At 28.0% G+C, this 24381-nt stretch overlaps 1 protein-coding gene and 1 long non-coding RNA gene across 3 annotated transcripts in view; one reads left to right on the top strand and one right to left on the bottom strand.

Moving 5' to 3' along the window:
• LOC126550038 (uncharacterized) overlaps positions 1 to 14600 on the top strand; it is a 76439-nt gene extending 61839 nt beyond the window's left edge. For both annotated transcript variants that reach the window (XR_007604062.1, XR_007604063.1), the window contains exon 4: positions 14148 to 14600. This is a non-coding gene — a long non-coding RNA (uncharacterized LOC126550038). The remainder of the gene's footprint in view (positions 1 to 14147) is intronic.
• Positions 14601 to 17100: 2500 nt separating this feature from the next.
• LOC114121244 (uncharacterized) lies at positions 17101 to 22831 on the bottom strand. The gene is made up of 2 exons (XM_027983485.2): positions 21534 to 22831; positions 17101 to 17831 (listed from the first exon to the last, which is right to left on the bottom strand). Exons 1-2 carry the CDS (start codon positions 21682 to 21684, stop codon positions 17245 to 17247), a joined length of 738 nt encoding a protein of 245 aa, XP_027839286.2. The 5' UTR covers positions 21685 to 22831; the 3' UTR covers positions 17101 to 17244.
• Positions 22832 to 24381: the final 1550 nt, after the last annotated feature.

The following is a 24381-nucleotide window of genomic DNA, read 5'->3' as shown; positions in this document are numbered from 1 at the left end:
TTAGTGATGAATGGTAATGTAATTTGTACTCCGATATTAGATATAAAAATTGCATATTGTTTAACTAGATAGAACTGTAAATAAATAAAATATTTTGTATAATATTTTAAGAATTGAAAATCAGTTCAAACGTTTTTAAAATAAGTTGTTGATAATTATTATTTTTGGTAAATAAGCAAATGTTTATTGATTGCTACAAATATCAAAAGTTCAGGGTTAGTGTTTTTTTTTTCAATTATGAAAAAATGAATAATATTGATTTTGTTAAAAACATCGTAATTTCACCATTTTTCTTTAAATTTTCCCAGTTTTTCTTTATTAGCAAAACTAATAATAAAATAAAAAAAATGACCTTTTAAAGTGCCAACTAGTTACATTTTTCAATCCATAGATAAGGTCACATGAAACTTTACGAGGTTTTCCTTTACTATAAAAAAATAATAACAGACAAAACTAACTGACTAACTTAATAAAAAAAAAAAAACTTCATTGAAAAAATGAAAACCAATAAATACTACGATATGTACAGAATCTAAAGTAATTGATAAAAATGAACATTAAATTAATTAATACAATACTTTATTGTTAATTTTAAGACATAAAAGTTTTTCAAACATTGTATTATTTGTATTTTACTCATATAAAACATACATAATTCAAGCAGCAGTTGAGCACATTTTCATAAAACCACATCAAGTCATCAACCATCACAAACAATGTTTCTATACCTCAAAACCACAATAATATGGTCTAATCTGAGATGTTAACATTTGCTTTGAACTTAAGATTATTTAAAGTAAAACATTGATTATGAAGTTGCAGAAATATAAATCTAAGAAAATCTAAGTTAATCTTGTAAATTGATTGAAATATTAATTACATACATTAAAATACATATAAAATAAACAAAGTTTTATAAAAATTTAGTTATCTGTTTTGAACTTAATGGTTCTTAATTTTAAGATCCAAATAAGATTATCGAGTGAATTAAAATTGTTTCTATTTAAATTATGTGTCTTTTTCAGTTGTAACATGCTATGTTAAAGGGATAAAAGAACTATTCATTAAAACAAAAATCGTTTATTTAAAACAGAAAAGCATAGTACCTACAAGTAACATCGGTCGAAGCAAACATCGGTTTCTAAATATTAGTTTTGTATGAAAGTCGATTAGCAGAAAATTTTTCGAAAACCCCATTAATTATAGTAAACGATTGTAGTTTGAACGACAGCTTAAAAAACGAGAGAGTTTGTTTAACCTATAAAGTAAAATGTAAATGTAACTTTAGTCATTTTTGATGATCACTCTTCTTCTGATGATAAAAGTTCATGAAATAAAAAAAAAAAAAAGGTAGGATGATATAGTGTTAACAGTTTTTGTTGGTATATACTAATTTATCTATATATAAAGAATACAGATAGGAGTTGTAAAAAATTTAAACATTTTTTACTCCGTTAATGTTGTCCCAAGAGGTGTTGCATTTTATATGGGCTCACTTAAAATTTAACATAGGCCAATTATTATTATTATAACAATATATACCGATATGCATGAACACAAGGTGTATTATACACATACACTATATACGTATAAAACCATTGGACATTCGATAAGTATTTTGGAATCGATATAGCAAAAGAGCCATAATAATATAGAGAACGAGAGGCGGCGAGAAAGAGTGGTAGAAACGGAGTAAGGGCGAGGGTGAGTGGGCGAGCGAGAGGGGACCAGAGAGAGAAATGCTTTTTTACGTATTGCAGATAAACCGTCTGCAGGATTATAAACGTTTTGCATTATTTATGCGCCGTTGCACACATTACACTGGCCATTGCCCATACAATATATATTCGTTCATTTGGGTACACTTGATACTACAATAATACACTACATACCTAACGATCTGGTATAGATATTATATTATTATAGCTACGAAAAATAATCACTATTTTATACATTATTATTCCGTACATTAATAACGCTGTGGCGGTGATGTGATTTTATAAAAAAAAAAAAAAAAAAAATGTAAAAGTTCAACCCTTCGTTAGCTATATTTCATAATCTATACATATATTCACAATAGTATTACAGCTGCAGTATTATATAAAAACACAGAATTCTTGGAATTGTGTTAATAGTAGTACTATGTAGTACCTATATATTTATTTTTACATTCAAAATATTACCTTATTTATAATATTATGAACAGAATTTAAAGTACCGTCGAGTGTATAATTTAAAATTGTAATATAAATTTAAGTGTACTGCCTATGTCAATATTAATAGTTGACGTTTTTTTTTAATTTAAAAATAAGTGGGTCATATCTAAAACAAAAAAAAAAAAGATATTGACTGACTAGCTTAAAATGTCAATGTTTGGAGTGTAATTAGTAATTACACGTTTAATCATTGTAGTACAACATTAAGTATGATTATTTTAAGTCTTTAAAATGTAATCATTCTAATTCACAGTTTAAATAAAATTATATTATATTTTTATTTCATACCTAAATAAATATTTGCTATTTTTTTTTTTTTTTAATTATTGATTTAAAATGAGATAAATTATCACCGAGTGATAAAGTATCATTTAATTTTCAATTATAAATCTAAGTTACTCGCATAACATTATCAGAAAAGTATGTATATAAAAGCAGATAAATTAGTGTATTTAAATATAAATTACAGCTATTTAGGTTAATATGAAGCAATTTTATTCATTTTTTAAACATAGATAACACTCAAAATGACAAAATTAATAATCAAATGCCTTGAATACTTTTAACAATAGTTCGCGTGCACTAAACATTATAAGTTAAATTGACGTAAGACACCCATCCATTTACTCAAGGATAATATTAAATTTTATATTTATATTATAAATAACAATAAGACTTCTTACCACGAAATGCGCTATTTCTGTAGATGCCAGACTGCGATATTTCCATGTACCAGTGATTAAAATGCATCATGGCTGTCTGATTTTGTATTGTAAAATATTTTATCTAAGATTCTAAGGCCTAAGTAGGATATCTATTTTTTTTATCTTAGTGATTCAACAGATAATATTATGGTTTTATTACTTCACGCAGTCAACTATGTACGAGTAGGTACGAATTTCGTAACAACTCTTACAAGTCTTACAAATTTGTCTACTTAGAAATTTCCAAACTGGATACATAATAAATTATTATCCAATGATCAAAGGACGATACTCATTATCGAATTACTTAACACCATTATGTTACTTACAAGGACCATCGACTAAAAACGTCTAGACTGCATAGCATGGCTGCAGCTGTTGCAGCTGCCCAGTACTCACATAACTTAATTCCGCACAGTTATGTCTCTTATTGTCTGGTTCAATAGATATAATACAAATCCATTATCGTATTAGACACCTATAATATACCTATGCATTATTGTATTATTTCTAAACTGATTTCTCGAAATACGTGTATTGACAAATTTAATTGGTTATACATTTCCGATGAAAACTTTTATCGAGAAATGAAACTTATTAATTTAGTTCTAAAGTTTAGAGACTACATTAGAATACTATAACTGACTTATAATACTATTATGAATATTATAAATACATTAGGTATAATATAATGTTTATATTATAAACTTTAAGAAATAAAATATATTTATGTTTTTGAAATATACATTAAAAAAAGTTATCTTAATTTGTATGATATGACGCCATGGGTAATAACTTTATAAGTGATAATTAATAAATGGATTATTTAAAGATAAATTAATAACCCAATTAAATAATATTTAGTAGTAACTAATAAACATTTTATTACATATAATTTTAGATCATGATTTTTCATAGTTAGTAAGGAAACTTGCTAAATTATTTTAAAAAGACTTAACGTGTAGATTTTTCAGAAACTCGGAAAACTTCTAGTGTAAATATTAGAACGGGTAAGAGAGACAAAAAAAAAGTTTTCTAAAAAAATATCCAAACATTACATTGTTATTATGATTAATCATTTGAACAACTTTCGAAGGACACGTGTATATAATTTTATTCGATGATAGAATTAAAGAGATATTACTTGATTGTGCTTAAATAAAAATCTCCTATAGGTAAAAGGTATACATCAAAAAAATAAAAAATAATTTTAAGACCTACTCCATTTTTAATTATAAACGATTGTTTTAAAAAAAAAATAATGATTTTATAATTTTTTTTTTTATAATAACGTATTTGTTGAAACCATGAAGATTAAAGATATCTTTAATCTTCGTGGTTGAAACTAGCAATGTGACGGACATTAGTCAATATAGGTGATACCTAGTTTTTTATTAGATGAATCTCTTTACGTGGTGAACATCTCAGTAATAATGCGTATTATCTAGGTTATTAAATGTACTCCATTTTTAATTACCTAAATACCTGATTTCTTTGACTGCGTTAATCATAAAATCCATTTAAATTTTTTTAATTTGACAACTTAAACTAATTTTAAGTTGATAAAATACTTTCCCATACATAGATATATGTACTATACCTACTGTGTATAATATATCAATAATTATAATAATGTACTTAGATGTACATTAAAATAATATTTGAATATATAATATACATACTAAATATATATTATAATAACTTAACTAAATTTATATATGCTAAATAAGGGTCAATTTATAATATGATATGCAAGTAATTATTTTATAGACACATTAGACACAATAAGTGATCATCTTAAGCAATGTTTATAACCTATGCATTGTAATAAGTCATAACAAAGTAAAACTGTTATTGTGTGTAAACTATATCTAAAGATGCAAAATATTATTATTATTTTTTTTTTTAATTCAAAATCCCATCAAACCAATAAAAACGATACAAAATTCTGTTTGTTGCATGTATCATATACATTTTGTTAAAATAAAAATATATAATATATATATATATATTATATGAAAAGAAATGGATATAGGTAATTTCATTTCAAAATAATGTATTGTTCACTAATAAAATATTCAATCTTTACATAAATAAGATGAAAAAAAAAGAGTGTAAACTAAAATAATTAACAGTTGAAATTTATTATTACCAATCATTAATGTTTTACTATATTATTATATCACATGATCAAATATTAACAATTATACTGAACTTATTCTTTTATTAACCATTTCGTATTTATTTTATTTAAATAAGCGTTAATAGAATTAACTGGATGATAATTTAGTTAAATTCTTTGTGGTCGATAATAAGTATGATAATTGGAAAATAAACGAATTAAATATTTAAATATTATGTCTGTGTACTGTATATTCGCATAAAAAAAAACCACATTCGTTTTAGTTCTAAATCCCATTTTTAATTTTCATCCGTTATTTTATGAAATTTTAATATCAACACGAACCTTTTAGATTCATACGAATGATTTAAATTCTGCTATAACCTTTTAACCATATATTTTCATGAAAATATGACAACTGCTCATTATTGTTTCCAAAACCCGTGGGTTTTAATAAATGATATGTAACCTCCTTTTTATCAATTGTTTTCATTACTTTTACTGATTCAAAATACCTACATAAAAGACATTTCTAATATAAGTCTTAACAAAAAAAATAATATTTTATCAATAAATTCATAAACACTAAAATCATTAATGTTAGAATTTTTTTTATATATACAGATTTCCTGAATTTCAGAATACCTTTAAAATAGGTACAAATTTAAACACTACCTATTACAGTAAAAGTACAAAATTATAAGATACGTAATTCAAATTTTTTCATTTATAGCAATCAATATATTTTGTTTCAAATTTAATAATTTATTTACTAGAACAGATAAAATATAATAAGAACCTAATAATCAAAATTAAATTTATTTTATTTCTATTATAAAAATAAAAAAAAAACAATAAAAACTAAATTATTATTAAATATGTGTAATTCTATACTTTTTTAGATAACATGTATTTTTAATGCATTGAAATTGCTAATTTTTTAATATGAATAAAAGATTTTAGGAAATATATTCTCATACATTTTATAATTATTAATTTCTATTGTTTTGTTGTGACATCTGTTAGGTTATTGTTGTAGACTTATAACAATATAATGTCAGCATTTTTTTTCATCGATTTTTCTTGAAAAAATTAACTGATTAAATAATATTATACATACATAAACTACATTTAATCAATTTTATGCTGAAAATAATTGAAACTTATAATATATTATTTTTTTTATTTTTGAGTTAACTCACAAACCATCTGGCATTACTAAAAGTAACCAATATAGTAATTTTGTTTAAATTTGGTAATTAAAGGTCATTTCTTTCTTCACATACCAAGCATTTTTGAATTACTATAATAATTATACATAATATAATATATTTTTAAAATATTCAATAAACGTGAAAATCACAACTTATATTTTTTTTAATGTATATAAATGTTATCATCATTCATAAACTAATATTTGTATAAGATCAAAAATAATTTATCGATACCGTAGTAATGAAAATTGTAACAGACGAATAGATACTTAAATAATTATCCATTAATATAAATATAAGATTTTTGTTGATATTATTTAAACGGAATCGATATTAAAAGATAATTAATTTGCAGTAATGCATAATATATCTACGCATTAAATTTGAATTAAGTAAAGTTCAATGGTACAATTATATTAAAAATATTAAATTAGTAAATAAATTAAAAGACGAGCGTCAATTAATTATGTCCATAATTGTTAAACATTGATTTATAATTATCGAGACAATGGATTCTTGTTATTTTAAAATTGTAATTGGATTTTTTTTCCAAATTAAAAATTTTCAAAAAAACCTGTGCAGTACTCACGCACACGCGTCTTGGGTCATTTATACCACGAAAGGCAAACAATTACATGAGTGTTTGTTGACAAAACATGCACGCAATGAGGTTATGCACTGGAAGACGTAAATATATTATTCAAACGAATCGACCGTGACCGATATGTTTATGGCAGTTGGGGTAACAAAAGAAAATTGTTTAAAAAACAGCCAAAGACGATTATTTTAACATTAGCGTTTTTATTTTTTGTAACGACGATATGCTAATCATTTCCTGCGGGCCACATGTAGTATAATAATAACAATTGAATAGGCGGCGGTCAAGTACAGTTTTTTCCTTTTTAATTTACCCTTTCTCTGCCGTTTCGTATTCCTTCCACGCCGTCATAAATATTATATAACGTAACGGATTTTACATTTCCTGGATTAACACTGAAAAGTGAAATAGTGATATACAGAGTGAGAAACCAAGATATGCATAAACGTAAAATATATATTATATAGAATTCGAGACACTAAGTGAGGTAGTATGAGAGGGAGAGGGAAGATAATATATATACCGAAAATTGGTCAGTCTTTCGGTTTAAATGCATATGTGTATGTATGCCATGTGTATATATAATTTTAATATTTCTATATATTTATACGTGTATATTAGGAGGAATATGTAAATTTACCTAGTCGGTTTTCCGTTCTCCGTGTCTTCTGCGACCCAGGAAATTGCTTTCGCAGCAAAGTTACATAGGATCAAAGTTTTATTTTTTTTCTTATTTCATTTTAAATGGAACGGATATAGGCTTGCGAGTTTTGGATGGCGCAGATAAAGATTTTACACCCTTGAAGATAGACACATCAATTTGTGCCCGCAAAAAAAAAAAGGCAACAAAAATACAATATATTGCTCTTTTGTTTGATTCTATAATGCCGTCCACATTGAAACGATAGTTACAATTTAATAGTTATTCAAATTTTTAATTATGAATATTATTATTTCAATATTAATTTTTATTATTATTTATACTTAATTAATCTTAATAAATTAACACAATTAAGTATGTATACTTAAAAGATACAGAAATTTATGATTTATGTCACTAAAAAAGTAAATTAAAACAAGATTTAGCTGTAGAATTTAAAGAATTTTGTAATTTTATTTCTGAGTTTTTGTTAAAAATTTCAGTTTAAATTATAAATAATACGTATACATTTCACAATAAGTAAAAGCTAATACAATTATTATCCGTAATTGAGAAGATACCAAACCTTAATAATTTCAAAATTTATTGAATCACGGTTAATTTATTTCAGTTGATTATCAAAATCACAATGAAAATAAAAATATTTCTTATTGTTTATAGTTTTAACTTTTAAGTATTGTTTCATATTTAATAGAAAATAGAGTGCCAACTGAAACAATTTATATAAATTCGGATTCTGAGTGAAATATTATTGGTATTAAAAGTTATTACAATATTTATTATTATTATTATTATTTTTTTTTTTTTTTATGACAAAAGGATCAAAACCGTGGTTTTAATTGAACTCAGCTCAGAATAATTTTTGAATATGATAATATTTAATATTATATTACAATTCATAGTGAATCCTTATCTTGCGCAATGATGAGTGAACAAAAATGAGTCGATGGGTATTGTACGCTTGATCATTGTATCATTCCCATTTATTATATTTTATGTATTTAAAAAATCTCAACAAGTACCTACTTAAATAATAAAATTAAAGCAATATTTGTGGTTCTTAAATGAATTGTCATAAGAAAAAATGTAATTTTGAAAATAATACAGCAAGCTATCGTTTTACATAAGACTTACATACAACGGCAATATACACAATACCTAATATAATATGATACATACCTATATATTTTACATAAATTAATTTTATAATGAAATTATTTTAATGGATTCTAAAATCAAACTTTTGGCCTTTTATAAATCTATTCTTAGTACTCTATTCTTAATTAAATTTTAATTAAACCATTATTTTTATCATCAAAACTTCATTAGTTCGGATTCTTGTTTTTTTAAAGTTTTTCTATTTTCTTTTATCGAGTATGATTGTATTGGTAAAATACAGAACGGTATATTTTTTAATGAGATAAAAGTCGTTTAACATTTAGTTTTTTTTTCAAGGTGAAGTTTTCTTATTTATTTATAACTACATGTTTAGCTTTTTATTTTTATGATAAAATATAAACTATTTTTTAATGCATTATTCAGTTTTTTAATCTAGATATAATTGAAATCAAATGATTGCGTGTATCGTAGATTGTATTGTACGAGTTATTTTATTAGCTAACTATTATGAACTATTATTTTATTAAATATAGTCATAAAGATTGCATTTTAAAACTTAAATAATATGCTATCAAGATTTAAAATTTAAATACTATCCCAAAATTGTATTTTTAATCATTGACTTTGGACTTGTACCTTAATTTTTGTTTAAATAAATCAATCTTAATTTATTTTATAAATAAACACGTTACTACCTATTATTGATAATTTTACTAATCCATTATCATTCTAAAGAGATAGTAATTGTTCACATTGTTCAGTAACGTTAATTTAATTACATATGTGTAAAGTTTAGTATTCAAATAAATAATTTACTGATGCACAGTAGTTTTTAATTAAATAATCCATCAAATATATAATATAGATATTAAGATACGATATGAATCATACCTGTTTTCATTTTTTTTATTTTTTAAATCAAACATCACAATATTTATGTTATATGTAAAAACTATACAATGATTCAGCTCATAATCTGTTAACATAGTTGATTACAAAAATAACATATTATATAAATTAATTGTGTACCTATAATATCGATTTTATATAATTATAAAGTAATCACGTGGTTAATAAAAAAAAACGGCAGACAAATATAAATGTAAAATAGTATAATATTTGATTTTTATCATTCTTAAAAATTATCAAGTTTAAAATTAAATTTATATTTAAACTTACAAACTGAACCTTGATTCATGTTTGTACATTGCAATTTTTGTGAAACACATAAATAAGTAGGTTATCTACTCAAGATTTGACTATTGTTTATTTATGTTGAACTCGAGTAATGTGATCATTAGTGGCTAAAATAAATATTGATCTATAAAATACAGTGAAACCTTCTTTAACAAAACCTCTAAATAACGGATATCTCGGACATTTTTTTCAAGAACGAAAACTTTATTACTATTTAGATATCTATAGGAAAATCTTTAATACGATACACTTTAAATAACGGAAACTTTTAAGGATACATTTTGATAATTTTTATCGTAATTATTATCTATATATTTTATATTACTATGCACATTTTACATACATATTATTATTTACTATTATAGTTTATCTTATTTATCTTAGAAAATAGCAATCTCATTCGGTAACTGATTTTGTTTAAAATAATAATATATGCCTACCTATAAGTATATTTATATATACAAATAATATAAAATAAATATACATATTGGTATACCATTTTTCATTAACCCTCTCTCCATTTAAATAGCGGACAACATTTCAGCCACTAATAGTGTCTGGTAATTATTAGGAATTTCACTGTATATAGATTTTTATGCATTTATTTTGTTTTAATTTCATAGACTAATATTTATTGGTGTAAATCTTTTTTTTTTTTTTTGAACCATTGAATATATTTTATCATTTTTTATACAAAGTTAGGTTACACATAAACAATTAAAAATCTGTAAGTATATTAAAACATTTGATTAAATTTTTACATAGTTCGATTGGTATTATATGCGCAAATATAAAATGTATACTTTTTTTTGATCGAGTCAGTAAAAATTATAAATATTTCGAATACGATATGGTGAAGTTTACACTTCTCTAATTATTTTCATTAATTTATGCCTTGAAAATAATAGAATGGAATTGAGTGCGGCTATGGTATATAAAAGACGAGAATACATAATGCGTATCTAACACGACAAAATTAATTCTATCCATGGGACCAGACATGACTGAACAGACTGTTGCTATGTGCCTTTTTGTGTCCTATAATAATACTGGTGACTTGGACGTTTATTTAGCAGGTGCGTTGAACAAGTAGTCACCCTTTTAACAAACAGTAAAAAAAAAAAGAAAACAAAAATTCAAAACCGCCTACTAAACATAAATATAATTTGTATAGTAAATTCGGCTATTTTATTCGATGAATAGGCCATTAGACAGTCTTTTATTATGGACGAAGACCCCTCAAGAACTATACCTAACTACCTGCTTATTTTTAACATACTCTTATATTACTTTGTAATTCTGTATACTCTCGAGTGATTTTCCACGAATACGTTATCTTCTTTATATCATCATAACATTATATATGTGTACGTTTTTAACATTTCCATGAAAACTTCGTATACATACACAACGGATTACAGTGTTTACACGGTTCGCAACAATATTGGAAATATTGCAATGATTTCGCATGTTCAAACAACATCAGATAATAATAACAATAACGCTAAAATTAAAACGTAGAAAACTGCTAATAATTTCCATCAAAACGTAAATGATTATCTATTTCTAAAGATAATATATTGCCCATCAAAAATCAGACGTTGAATATAACGGTAAAAAATGCATCAAGTAGTACTGGTATACAACACACATATAAAATACACTGCTATATATATAAATATAAATAGGTACCTAAAATATTATATGTTGTTATACTCATTGTTATGTAAATGTAAACCGGTAATTGTATGAAAATTATAAAAATTGTTAAAATATATTTTGTTTAAAATTAAAACAAAATTATTATTGTAGCTCACATATTATACCTTTAGCATATTATATAAAACCATAAATCTGTAAAATTCAATTATAATATGAATATATATTATTCTCCCAATGAATAAAACTTGGAATATAACGTTAAATTAATTATAATCCAGCCAAAAATAAATTCAAATTCCCACTACTATATTGTGTAGCCATGTATGTGTATGACTGCATTGATATTCATACATATATGAAACTATTTAGTTAGCTATAATATGTAAAATATATAATACTTATAAATCATAGGTTATGATATTATTATGAATGATTTACAAAATTTTCCGTTGGTCAAACAACCAAAAATACCTAAATTCATAATAAATTTTAAAATTAATTATTGTTCATGAAAAATAAAAAAATTCCTGAAATATCAATAATTATTTTTACATTGTTCTACCTTCGGTAGTTATGATTATGAATAATAATATATTAATTATACGCGGAAAGTACTTACCGGATTTCAAAACATGTATCCACATACTAGTCGATATTGCATATTTTATATGGAAGCTTCTACTTACACACTTTGTTAAAACATCAACAATGTACCTACCTATACAATTTTGTGTATTTTAAATTTTGTGAATAAATATGTTTATTATAAAATCAACTCTTTCTAACTTTTGGCATTATTACTTTTCAGTGTCTATTTAAGTAGGTATAGATATTATATAAGTATAATATTATTGTATTTCAAATATTAAATTTAATATGTTTTTCTTTAACTAAATTGAATAATTGGTTGAAATATATTATTTATCAAATTTTAAATTGTTTATATTCAATTCTGTTTCATATTAATAATTAATTAACTATAAAAACCTACGCAATATACTAAGATATTTTATGAAATCATATTTACAGTCAAACTGACAAAGTTTTGAGGGTCTTTAGACTTATCATAAGTGACAAGAGGAGATGCATGCTGACATGAGACCCATTTCCCCTTTTTTGAAGCTCTAGGGATTACTTCAAATGATCGAAATTTACAACATCTATTTCAAATGTTTATGTTTATCTCTTTTGTTTCCTCCCCATTTCTACATTCGTTTTCAGCGTCCTCAAAATATATTTAGTTCAATTTCTTTTTATCCATTATGAGATTTATATGTACTTGCACTTCATATGAAAATATACTTTAAGATTACATGCTCGTAAACGCAAAAATACAATTCCCTGTTCATACACTCTTTATTGCATTATTTTTTCGTTTATTTCTGCCATCCAATGGTATTGTAAAGATTTCATGATTTCATGTAATGGTTCTTAAAATGATCAAACATGCTTTTTATAGTTGATCAAAAAAAGTAACATTTAAGCATTACCAACCGTAATAATAATTTACACTATTGTGGACCTATATGACCAATAGGCTAATAATAATAAAAGTTCCTAGACACCAAGTATCATAGATCGCAAATATTTAATTTTTATAAATATTCGATACGTGTTCAATTGTACTAATATTGTATACAGTTGCTCTTTAGATGTTATAATAACAATTATTATAAAATGTCATGTTTTAATCATTATTAATTTATTATTATTGTAATCTTTAATTCATATAGTGGCGTAATTAGTTATTATATTTAATAGAATAATTAACGATTAATTTACTTCAATATATATTGGTCATTATATTATTGATAGGCACATAACGTGATTGTTATTAAAAAAAAAAAAAATGAAAAACCTACGTGCATGACACCCTATTTAAAATGTCGTTAATCGATAGACCGTTGCTTCCTATTTTTCCTAGGCTCATTAGTTTTATACATAGCTTGTTAGTATAATATCGTTCCAATTAATATTATAATAAACGAAACGAAAATAAATACAAATATCGATTTTACACAGGATGTTTAACATTGTCAAACAAAAAATATTCCATCATCATCAAATCAAATATAATATACAATATACATTATACATGTATATATTGCCGTAACTCTTTAAGACGTTATTTTATGTATAATTATTATACTACTATGGCGAATATAATGTGTATAAGATAATGTATATCAAAATAAGGTTCTTTGAGCGCAAAGTTTTTCAGTGAATAAATTAAGTACGCTTCGCAAATATTTGAAGTCTTGATTGTACCGCATTAGCTTGCTTTATCCATCATCGCCAATTCCCACGAGACACCCTGTATATCATAAAATATAGTATATATACAATCAGTGGAACAAATTTCGAATGTGTCTCGGCGTCTCGCACGGATAAACTCGACTCGCTCACAAGTAAACAAATTTAATTGGTTATCAAAACTCTGGACGAACATAACTAAATAGCTGACCGTGAAAAAGAAACCACTTCGACAACGTGTGACACATAATAATATATACACTGCTGAGTGCAGGTCGCAGACACGTGAGAGAGCGTATCATTTGCCTTATATGATAAACCAACATGGTGTTTTATACGACTCCCTGAACCTGAACAATCGCCCTTTTATTTATTTATTTATTTATTTTTTTTTTTTTTAGCTGCGGAAGTGACTAAGGCTAAGAAGAATTACTTACGCTTGTTCTGGTTCGGATCACTTCCCATGGACAAAGAACGATGCAACAATTATTACGATAATTATACACCTCTTCATTAATATAACAATAATAACGGATTTGAGCAAAATAATAAAGACGAAGGCTATAGACCTATATGTTACAATTCTCCCATGCACTGTACAAATGTTCCCGAGCACATATGAAGAAACTGGAAAGGAAGTTGGTAAAACCAAAACGCTACTGTGATATTGTCTTTTGTTTGCAACGTGTAGTCGACGGAAGTATTGATATCAATGATAACGGCCGCAAAGTAGTACAAATGTATAGTTAATTGTTGTTATTTCAATGTGTAGTGAACTAAAAGTTGTTAACTTGCATTTTCAGCTATTTTTCAATAAATAAATCCATAAATGACTGGTAAAAAAAAAAAAGTCAATTTAGTCTTATAACATAATAATATATTGTATTATTGTATTTATAAAACAATTATTAGTATACCTTATGTTGTTATGCATATTATGATGTTTAGAAGTTATATTATAATGTTATTATTCAATCAATTTATCAATATCTTATGTAGATACATAAATGTATAATACAAAATTTGATTTATGATGACGCAATTGTTGAAACTTATCATTAAGATTATCCTGTCTTAGTGCTACAAAAAAAATTAAAACAATGAATAAACAATGTACCTAAACAAATTAAAGGAAATATATTGTCATTGATTTTGATCTTAAAAGTAAGTGACATTAATTGACAATTTAGTTAAACAATAAATTTATAAAATATCGGTCATCGTTATAATATTACATAGGTAAATAATGAAGACATTTATTTTATTCAAACTTTGTTTAATAATTAGTTTCGAAATTGAAATGTCAAATTTAAAGAATATTTATTTTGTTGAAAGTAATACGAATACACAATCCATTGTATAATTATACCTTTCGCATTGTATATTTTAACGTTGAAATATACATTAGTTATAATACGTAGGTATATACTATATGGCATAATTGCCAGAATGCATTTTTATATTATTTATTAAGTACCGACACCTATTATCTTTATTGTTAACCTTATCGTTATTTTCGATCTCAAAAGCTCGAGATTTTTGAAACGGCACCTCGTTCGGTGGTACTTCGATTGCAATCATCGTAAATGTAAGTGTAGAAATCGCATCATTACTAATCACTGCGTATTGTATCTATAATCGAACTCGTAGATTTGTAGTTGCCACATAAATGCCGCCTATACCTACGCCGACGCCACCCAGCTAATCTACTCTCGCCATAAAAGCCTTACACACTGCAACAATCCATAATTAGATAGTACTTATGCGACGTCATTTGAAAGGGACCGACCCTTGTGATTTATATGAAATTGGTTTTTGTTTATTTTATGTACCGACGGAGACCGGAGTTAATCAAAAGACGGGCATGTCGATGGACCCGGCCCCGAAACTGTTTTCCACTCGGCAAGTAAGTATAGCGCATAAATACGTAATATGTCGCCGTGGAGGACGTGCAGCAGCAGTTTTACGGGTCTCGGGAGACAATCGCCGATAACAAAAGCCCGTTTTGCGAGCTCATCGTCGGGGTGACCAAGCCAGCTGCAGATCGAATATCCGATAACACCACGCTGTACATATTATAATAATACCATGTCTATGTGTATAATTGGTTGACGGTCGGATGCGCACTTGGAGCCCACGATAAGAATGCGAGTGTCGAGGCACATTTCGTGGAGAAAAATAAAGCCTTCGAAAAATACCCCGGTAGCAAATCCGCCCGATGGGTTTCCCATATTAATGTACCGTTAACGACGCAGTCTTTTAGTCGTTTTGAACTCGACAACATCAATAAAAAAAGAAAAAAAAACAGTAATAATAATAAATATTTTATTGGACGTCACTAAAATTCAGCTTCTGCAGTGGTCGTTAAAGCTTTGCATGCCATTCGACCGTCGATGAAAACATGCCTAGGTAATAATATTATTGTCATCAAAAAACGTCGTTTGATTTATTCTAAACAAAAGCCGTGCAATGAAAAACGTCAAACAATAATATAACACGTTTATGATGTATAATTGTTAATTAATCAATGATTATACTAATGATATTATTTTTTAAGTGCACGTTAGCACAATATTTGTTTTCTCTCTTAGACTTACGCACAACTTATATATATAAAACGCGTTCATTTAATATCTTTTTGTATATTATTTTTTAAAAATTTCGAATAAAATTACCAATAACAAAAATTATAGAAAATAATATTTTTAAACGTAACATATTTTATTTTATAATTATTTGTTTAAATTTGGTTTGAAAATTTAACAAGTTTTTAGACAAATTATTAATCTCCAAAAATAGTATTTTTTATAATTTTTGTAATGAGTGATTTTACTCCAAATTCTGATCTAAGATTAAAGATTAAAGATTAAGAAAAACATTTAAAAAATATATATTTTGGGGGGAATGAATTAACAAAAAAAAAAAAAAAAAATTTGCGAATGTAAACAATAACTATGTAATTATGTTTAACTATTACATAATTTTTTAGATCTTAGCCATGATTATTAATAATATTGATAACAATCGTAGATTTTTATTCCAAATATTCGGTTGAACTTAATTCATAAGATATTACGTTATAGCAGTTAATTAGATTTTTTGTTTTTATTAACTCTATTATGAGTATCAAATAATCATAAAGAAATAAAAGCGATAAACTTCATATATTATATTATTATAGAAGGTTCATTGAAACTAGTACGGATACCCGTTTATTATTTGTAATAGGATGTTTTTGACGACAAAAGGTGTTCCGCCTTATGATTTTAATGCTACTTACCTCTCAGTTTCATTATTTTTACACTCAAATAGTTCAATTATACGATTACTATTTTTAAAATTATTTAAATAAAATAAAACAAGCGAAACTATTATTTATTTATAACCTGATTCAAATTTATTACAAAAAATAATAATAATACAAAGAAAAAACATAATATTATTTACAAATAATATAATTTTAATTATAAACATAGTTAATTAAATAGATAATGAATATCAACAAATTTTTTTTGAATTTACCAAACGCTTCTTTGGTCGTCGCTCATCTTCGGTCATTTTTTTTCTTTTGTCAGTCTTTTTTGGCGATGTTTGTGTGGTATCAGTTTTTTCAGTGTGAACATTTTCCACTGTATTCAGATCTGGATAAGCTATGTTGAGCAAGGACGTTTCGATTGCTATGCGAGCTACGAGTTTTTTATCCATTGGTAGTGTGGATAACATCGGTAAAAGACTCAATAAGAAATGTTTGTCATCAGAAATATTTTCATCTTGATTCGAGTACTCTGATTTCACTTCAATTGAATTTTGATTGTCGTACTCTATGTTAAGACAGTTTAAGGGATTTTCTTCGTCCGACACTTCTTCTTTTAATTCCACTTCTGGATATATGTTTTGATATTGTAAATCTGACAGGTATGCTGAATTTGTGACGGTGTGTGAGATCTGATCTTTGATGAACATCATAGAATGAAAATATGGCCATCTAGACATTTCTTGATCACTTTCTATACTAGTCATACATCTTTTGTACTCTTTACGGAAATGGTCTTTTAAGTTTTTCCATTTCCCTCTGGCAGCTTTACCTAAAATTATAAATGTTAATATTTAATTAAACTACCTACATTTTTTTTATTTCATGGTAATAATATAGATTTATAAATAAATATATACAATGAATAATAATAATAATAATTTAGTTCAAATAAACAGAACAATAAATTTAAATTCAAATAAACTATTGAATAGTTTTTTTTTTTTTTTATTGGGGATGAAACCAAAAGAAAGTTATTACGTACTGAAATTGTTATTTCCCAAATAGTTAAGTATAGCATTAAAGTAAATACAGTAAAAAAAGTGAGTTATCATATCGTTAGGGAAATGTAACAATAGACAGTATGATTATATACGCTTATATTTAAATATACGTTGTTATCAGATTTATTTCGAATGATTTTATTGATTTTTTCTAAATGTAAACGATTCTTTTTAAATTTACAATGACATTGTTTTCTTGAAATAAATAATTTAATATACCTAGTACACATTTAATTAGGTTATATTATGATAAAATTAAGAAATAAAATAATTTTATATTACGTATAATGTCATCTCATATTAATTGTTAGTTACCTAATGTATAACGTTTTAAAGTTTAATTCTTAATGTTTGTCAGCAATCAATATTTATCATCGGTTAATAGTTAATTTGAAAATATTATTTTTAATTATTCAGATTCAAACATTATTTGAGACTTGTCCCATAAAGTTAAATAATTTAATTTAATATGTACACTGTATTGATAAAGACTTTTAAAGTCGATAATATATTTTTATAAGAGCTAAGAAAATACACTTTTACTTATTATAAAGTATTACTTATAGATTTCTTAAAAAAAGGTTAAATCATGTATTAAAATATTCATATAACTAAGTACCTATACATAGGTAATTAGTCATGTTATATTATATTTTTATAACATTATCCAGTTTTTTTTTTTTTTTTAATGTTATATTTTTAAAACCCTTTGTACGTGTTATGTAAGAATAATGAACAAATATTTATGATAAAATTAGATAAAATCATTAAGATTTATTTACACATATACTAATATTTATTTGTTTTTTTTTTTTAGTAAATTACATTAAACATTGCACTAATTAAATATTTATCTACTAGTATTTTTAATCAATGAACAACTATTTTATAATTTATATTTGATTCAGTGAAAACACCTATCTATAGTATATACTAAATAAGAGTTTCATAATAGTATAATATGCGATTGTAACTAAATATATTCTATAAATTCTATTATTTATATTACAATATAGTAGTTAAAAAGTATTATAATGTTTACCAAGTGACTTATTAAACGCAGTAAAAAATAATGTGATTACTCAAGTAAATTCAATAAAAAGTTTTTTTGCTTATAGGTACCTATATAATTATTTTTACATAACATAATTTTTACTTGAAATAGTTAAGTACCGACTAACGTACCTATATTTCATTATATTAATACCTACTCTATTTTTTATTAAAAAATTTTGTTGAATAACAATCTCTTACTCCTTACATACGATACTATACAATTATAATACACTTATATGTGCAGTATTTACAAAAATTAATAACTTAAGTATTGTATGTAATACGCCCTTTAATATATTATTACTATGCTTAAAATTTCACCATAGATGCCTATCATAATACTTCCGTTGATAATATATTTAAAGTGGTACATTGCCTTTTTTTTTTAATTATATAGTGAAACCAAACTAAATAAAGAAGGATTTGGAAATATAATGATACCCGATTCCTATAATATAATATGTATAAGAAAAAGCTTCTAATAGAAGAGGCGTATTTAATAATAATAATTTGTACGATTTCATTATGTACTGTATGTACTATATCCAGTAGGTTATAGGAAAGATATTAATTCATTTTTTTTTTTAAAACCTATAACTGTATAATTGAAACCTTTGTATTTTTATAAGAAATAATTTCATTTTTAGTTTATAAATTTCAATATTTTCATAATTTAAGTTACGGGCTAAATATACACTATTATGCGTAGCGTAGAATATAAAATATAATCTCATTCGTCAATAATAATAAATAGACGATATGAAAGATAATAATATATGCAGTACCGTCAACTGGTAATTGCTTGAATTTAACAAATTCAAACATAGAACGAATTTCTACGAATTTAAGTAGGTACAGTTATACGTTAAGTTCTTTTGATAAAATATTTTTTATATTGGTTTTTTTAAACGAACAATTAATATAACCGTTGTGTAGTCACAAAGAAAAAAGAACGTCGATCACGTTGGTAAAATATGAAACCGTAGACACTTAAAAATTATTCACATTCTATTCAGTAATTATTATTATCCTAATAATTAAGCCGCAAGTAAATCAAGTTTGATTCTAGAAAACGCTTATGTAAACACTGCCAAAACGCCAAATCGGACAAACGGAACGAACAGTATAACCCATAATCCATTACACGGGTAAATGGTATTTCGGTGTAAACCAAAATTTAAGGTCTGATCGTTTGCGAAGTTTCAGTGGTCCCGACGGGTATAGACCACTTGGACGAATGTGATACAAGATGTGGTCTGTTTGATCGAATTTGTACGAACATTTTTTATAATATCATATTTTATAGCAATTTCGGGTGAAAAAATAGGTAGTATTGTTCAATATTATATTATATATAGGTACATGCCATTAATTTATAACCTAATAATGGACTGTAACATTAAAACAATATAGTAGATAGGTATGAGAAATGATATTATAAAAATTCAGTCGTATACGTGTCGTCGTCCTCGTCCAAGTCCAAGTGCGTCGCACTCGTGCGGCGAGTAAAAATAAAAAAAATGTACTCGTCACAAACGGCGGCGTATAACATTGGGTACCGTCGTTACAGTCGTCCGAACAGATTGAAGACTTGTGCTCTGATCAAAATTATAATATTGTTATACAATCGCCTGACCGCCGTCCGTCCGACGTCGGTCTACCGCGAAAACGTCGAGCCACTAGAGAGACCTGTCACCCGTGCGGTGCACACGTTGTGTATGACTATACGTGGCGGGGGGGTTTTGATGACGAGCGGCGCCGCGACGAACGGTCCGAAAAAAAAATTTTATTACAAAGGTCGTGCGACGTAGGTACCGAACGACTACAGAGCAATAATACAAAATATACAATGATAATATAACGCAAAAACTCTGGCGACGGGTGGCGCGCGCCGGGCTGGCGGGTGTGCGTGCCGAGGACGGGCACGCATACCCACGTGCTCTCCGGTCGCGCCGTAGCGGCCGCCGCGTGTAAACGCTGCCTCTTGTAAAACGCGTCGCTGCCGCCGTCGCCGCCGCTGGCGTCTGGTTCCGAGCGCGGCGATTCGAAGGACGAGGAGGGGGCACGGCGGGAGGACCGGTGGAGGCGGGTCGGAGACGACGGCGACAACAACACCGCCGCCGCCGCTACACGCGAGCCCGTGGACTGTGCGTGCGAGTGAGCGCGTCTAGAGCGATTGGAACGCGCAATATTACTATTATAATATAATATCATTGCCGCCGAGCTGTGCGAATATCAGCCGTTATTATTACTATTATACAAATGCAATGTGGCACGACTACCGTACTGCGCGAATAATAATTCACAAATAACCTACCACGGTCACAACCGCATCCGCAAAAAATAAAAAAACGATTTGTTATATACCTAGGTATTATAATGTCGCGACGTTAAGCTATAATAATACAATTTACCGGTGATTCCCAGCAGGGCGGCCACGGAATCCCAGTGAAGGTCCAGCACGGACCTGTTGTGGTGTTGAGGGTGTTGCCGGTCCCACAGCTCCGGTCTCCGGTACACCTCGGCTATCAGACGACTGACTTCCAGCGATCCTTTGCCGGACATGGTTGACGCGCCGCCGGGGGAGGTTGTGCAGGTCCGCCCGGAACACTATACTCGTCGTTACGATTTAGATTTACCCAAACCGTTTCGTACCATCCGTGTGGGTACGTCTTACTCTGCGAGACGGGGACACTGACGGGCACGGGTGTTCGGAACGACGTGGTTCGTGCGTGTTGTTTACGCGCGTTTCACCGGACGTTTACCCGCTCCGCCGCTACACGCGGGCGGCGGCGGCGGCGACGACGACGGCCTCGCCGAAAGCCGAATCGACAAACCGGCGGCCGGCAACCGCGATTGCGGCGGCTGTTGCAGTCGTGCCAACGTGAACGGACACGGCCGCCTCCGCTCGACGGAATCGCCGCTCCGCTGGGTCGCACCCATACTGTAGTCATGTACATGCACGCTCCATCGGTCGCTGTTCGAACGCCGTCACGACGACGTCTCGGCCGGCCAAAACGCCAAGCGCGCCCGACGGTCGCTTTCGACCGGGTTAGGTCTGGTTCGGGTTCCGAAGAATGTAACGTCGTCGTAACCCATCACCCATCACCCATTTACTCGACGCACGCGATCACAGCACGGGTGCACTGTGCACTCGGGCGGACGACCGAGGGTCGGTGGAGCTGTTGTGGGTCGGTCGCGAGCCCATTTATTTTGGATAACGCTAGCTCCCCCCCCCCCGCGTATCACACGCCAAATTCGATGAAATTCCGTTCGCCTTTGCGTACTATATGATAATAATATAACAATGACAGTTGACATCGTCGTCAGACCTAACCTATAACGGATCGCAAACGTATCACGAGTCACGACGACTGTCCCGCTCGAGGTCACCGCTTCGTCCGCGAGAGAACTGTAACGCGAGCGTTTCGGTATACGAATCCGGAGGCCGACCGCACCGGAGACCGATCGGCCTATAACGTGCACGAGTGTCGCAATTGCATAATATACCGTTCCGTCGAAACCGTCGTCCAGTTTAGTCAGATCTCCACGTACGTGGGTTCACGACGTCCTAAATATCGGCACGCACAACAGTGACTCCGGTCACCGTGCACCGTTCTATTCGCGATCCGACGAAAGTTAGCGCTAACGATAAGGATGGTAGGTATATGGATCGATAAAAGGGCACGTGTCAAGTATAGGTATAACTATTATGCGGTAACGGACGATCTAGTGACAGGTGTGGTTATATTTTGGGCAGGGGCACCGCCGTTCCTGGATTATTCGGTTATATCCCCTAACCCCCCCCCCAATCACATAAGACCGAAATCCGAAAAACGCATTTCGCGTATATTTTGTGTTATAATTAATAAGGTATACGTGCAGACTTGTCGTAAAATCTAGTTTTTTATTCACATAGATTTATAATTATGAATTTTCATAGTTTCAACTATTAATAATGCACGTTACTATACATACCTATATTACTTACTTTAAATTATGACCTTAACAGTATGATAACATAAAAAATACGCAATCGCATTTTTGAAAGGCCACCCACCTCAGAGATACGTCACTGAAGTAATAATCAAATGAACTATCAATTTATACTTGGACTGTTTGCGAGACGAGAAATTAATAAAAAGTTTTAATATGCACAATGCTCGAAATCATTATAAAATAAAAAAAATGAAAAAAGACAATCTTAGTGAATTATTTATGTTGTTTTTTTCAATTTAAAGTTAGAATCTTTTAACTCAATTTCAACGTTATAGTTAAAATGTCAGCAATTAACTTGCGATTGTCATTTGCTATAGAAGTACACACAACTATAATAGGTACTAGTTCCGTGTGTTGCTAATATATGGTAGAAATTCAATACTTCGTCTTTCGTCTACACATATTGATATAAGTAGAACAGATTCTAGTATTATATATTTTTTAATGTAAGTATTTAAATGGCAAGTAGTATAGTGTTGATTAAAGTATGAAAAAAATCATATTGATTGGTAGATAACAAGCTTATATATTCATGAGAATAGGTACATAATACACAGTTGAAGGTACATTTTAAGAACACCCGTTTCAACTAAAAAAAAACCATTGTAAATTGACATAAAAATTAGCACATATTTTCTGGAAAATTTATTTGCTGTTAGATAACACTTAGATTACTTAGGTTTTAGAGGAAGCATACTACTATATAATTTAATACCATTGACTATAGAGTGGGTCACTTAATGATCGTAAATGGACAAATTTTATCTGGACTGTTGAAATGATATTTATTTTCAAAACATTTTTATTGATTTTAATTAAATGTATGGATTATGTCTCGGATTATGTCATTGCTTTCAGTGAATAAACTCATATATACGATTTTTAATGCACCCGAAAACTTTCTAAATTCCTTTAATTGGTTTCCTTCGAAAAAAAAATTAATTGGTAATCCCTAGAATATACTACAATGAATGACACTATTTTATTATAGAAAACCATAATATTACTTAGTAGGTACCACCTACAATAATTTAGTTGTATAGTTTTTAGTATTATAATAAAGTAAAACAAAAAATATATGTAAATAACTAACTGTAAATATATAGCTCTGAAATGAAATACTTAATAATAACCAATTGCAAACAGTAAAATCATATAATAATATTATTTCAGAGGTATAAACTTTATATTAAAACATTAAGTATTATGTTTACCAATGTTTTGTACCTACTTATAATAGGTACTTACAATAATGACCATTAA

This window comes from Aphis gossypii, chromosome 2 (genome assembly GCF_020184175.1).
Source record: "Aphis gossypii isolate Hap1 chromosome 2, ASM2018417v2, whole genome shotgun sequence".
Taxonomy (NCBI): Eukaryota; Metazoa; Arthropoda; class Insecta; order Hemiptera; family Aphididae; genus Aphis; species Aphis gossypii.
Note: the sequence above shows the minus strand (reverse complement) of the source record. Positions and strands in the feature narration are given on the sequence as shown.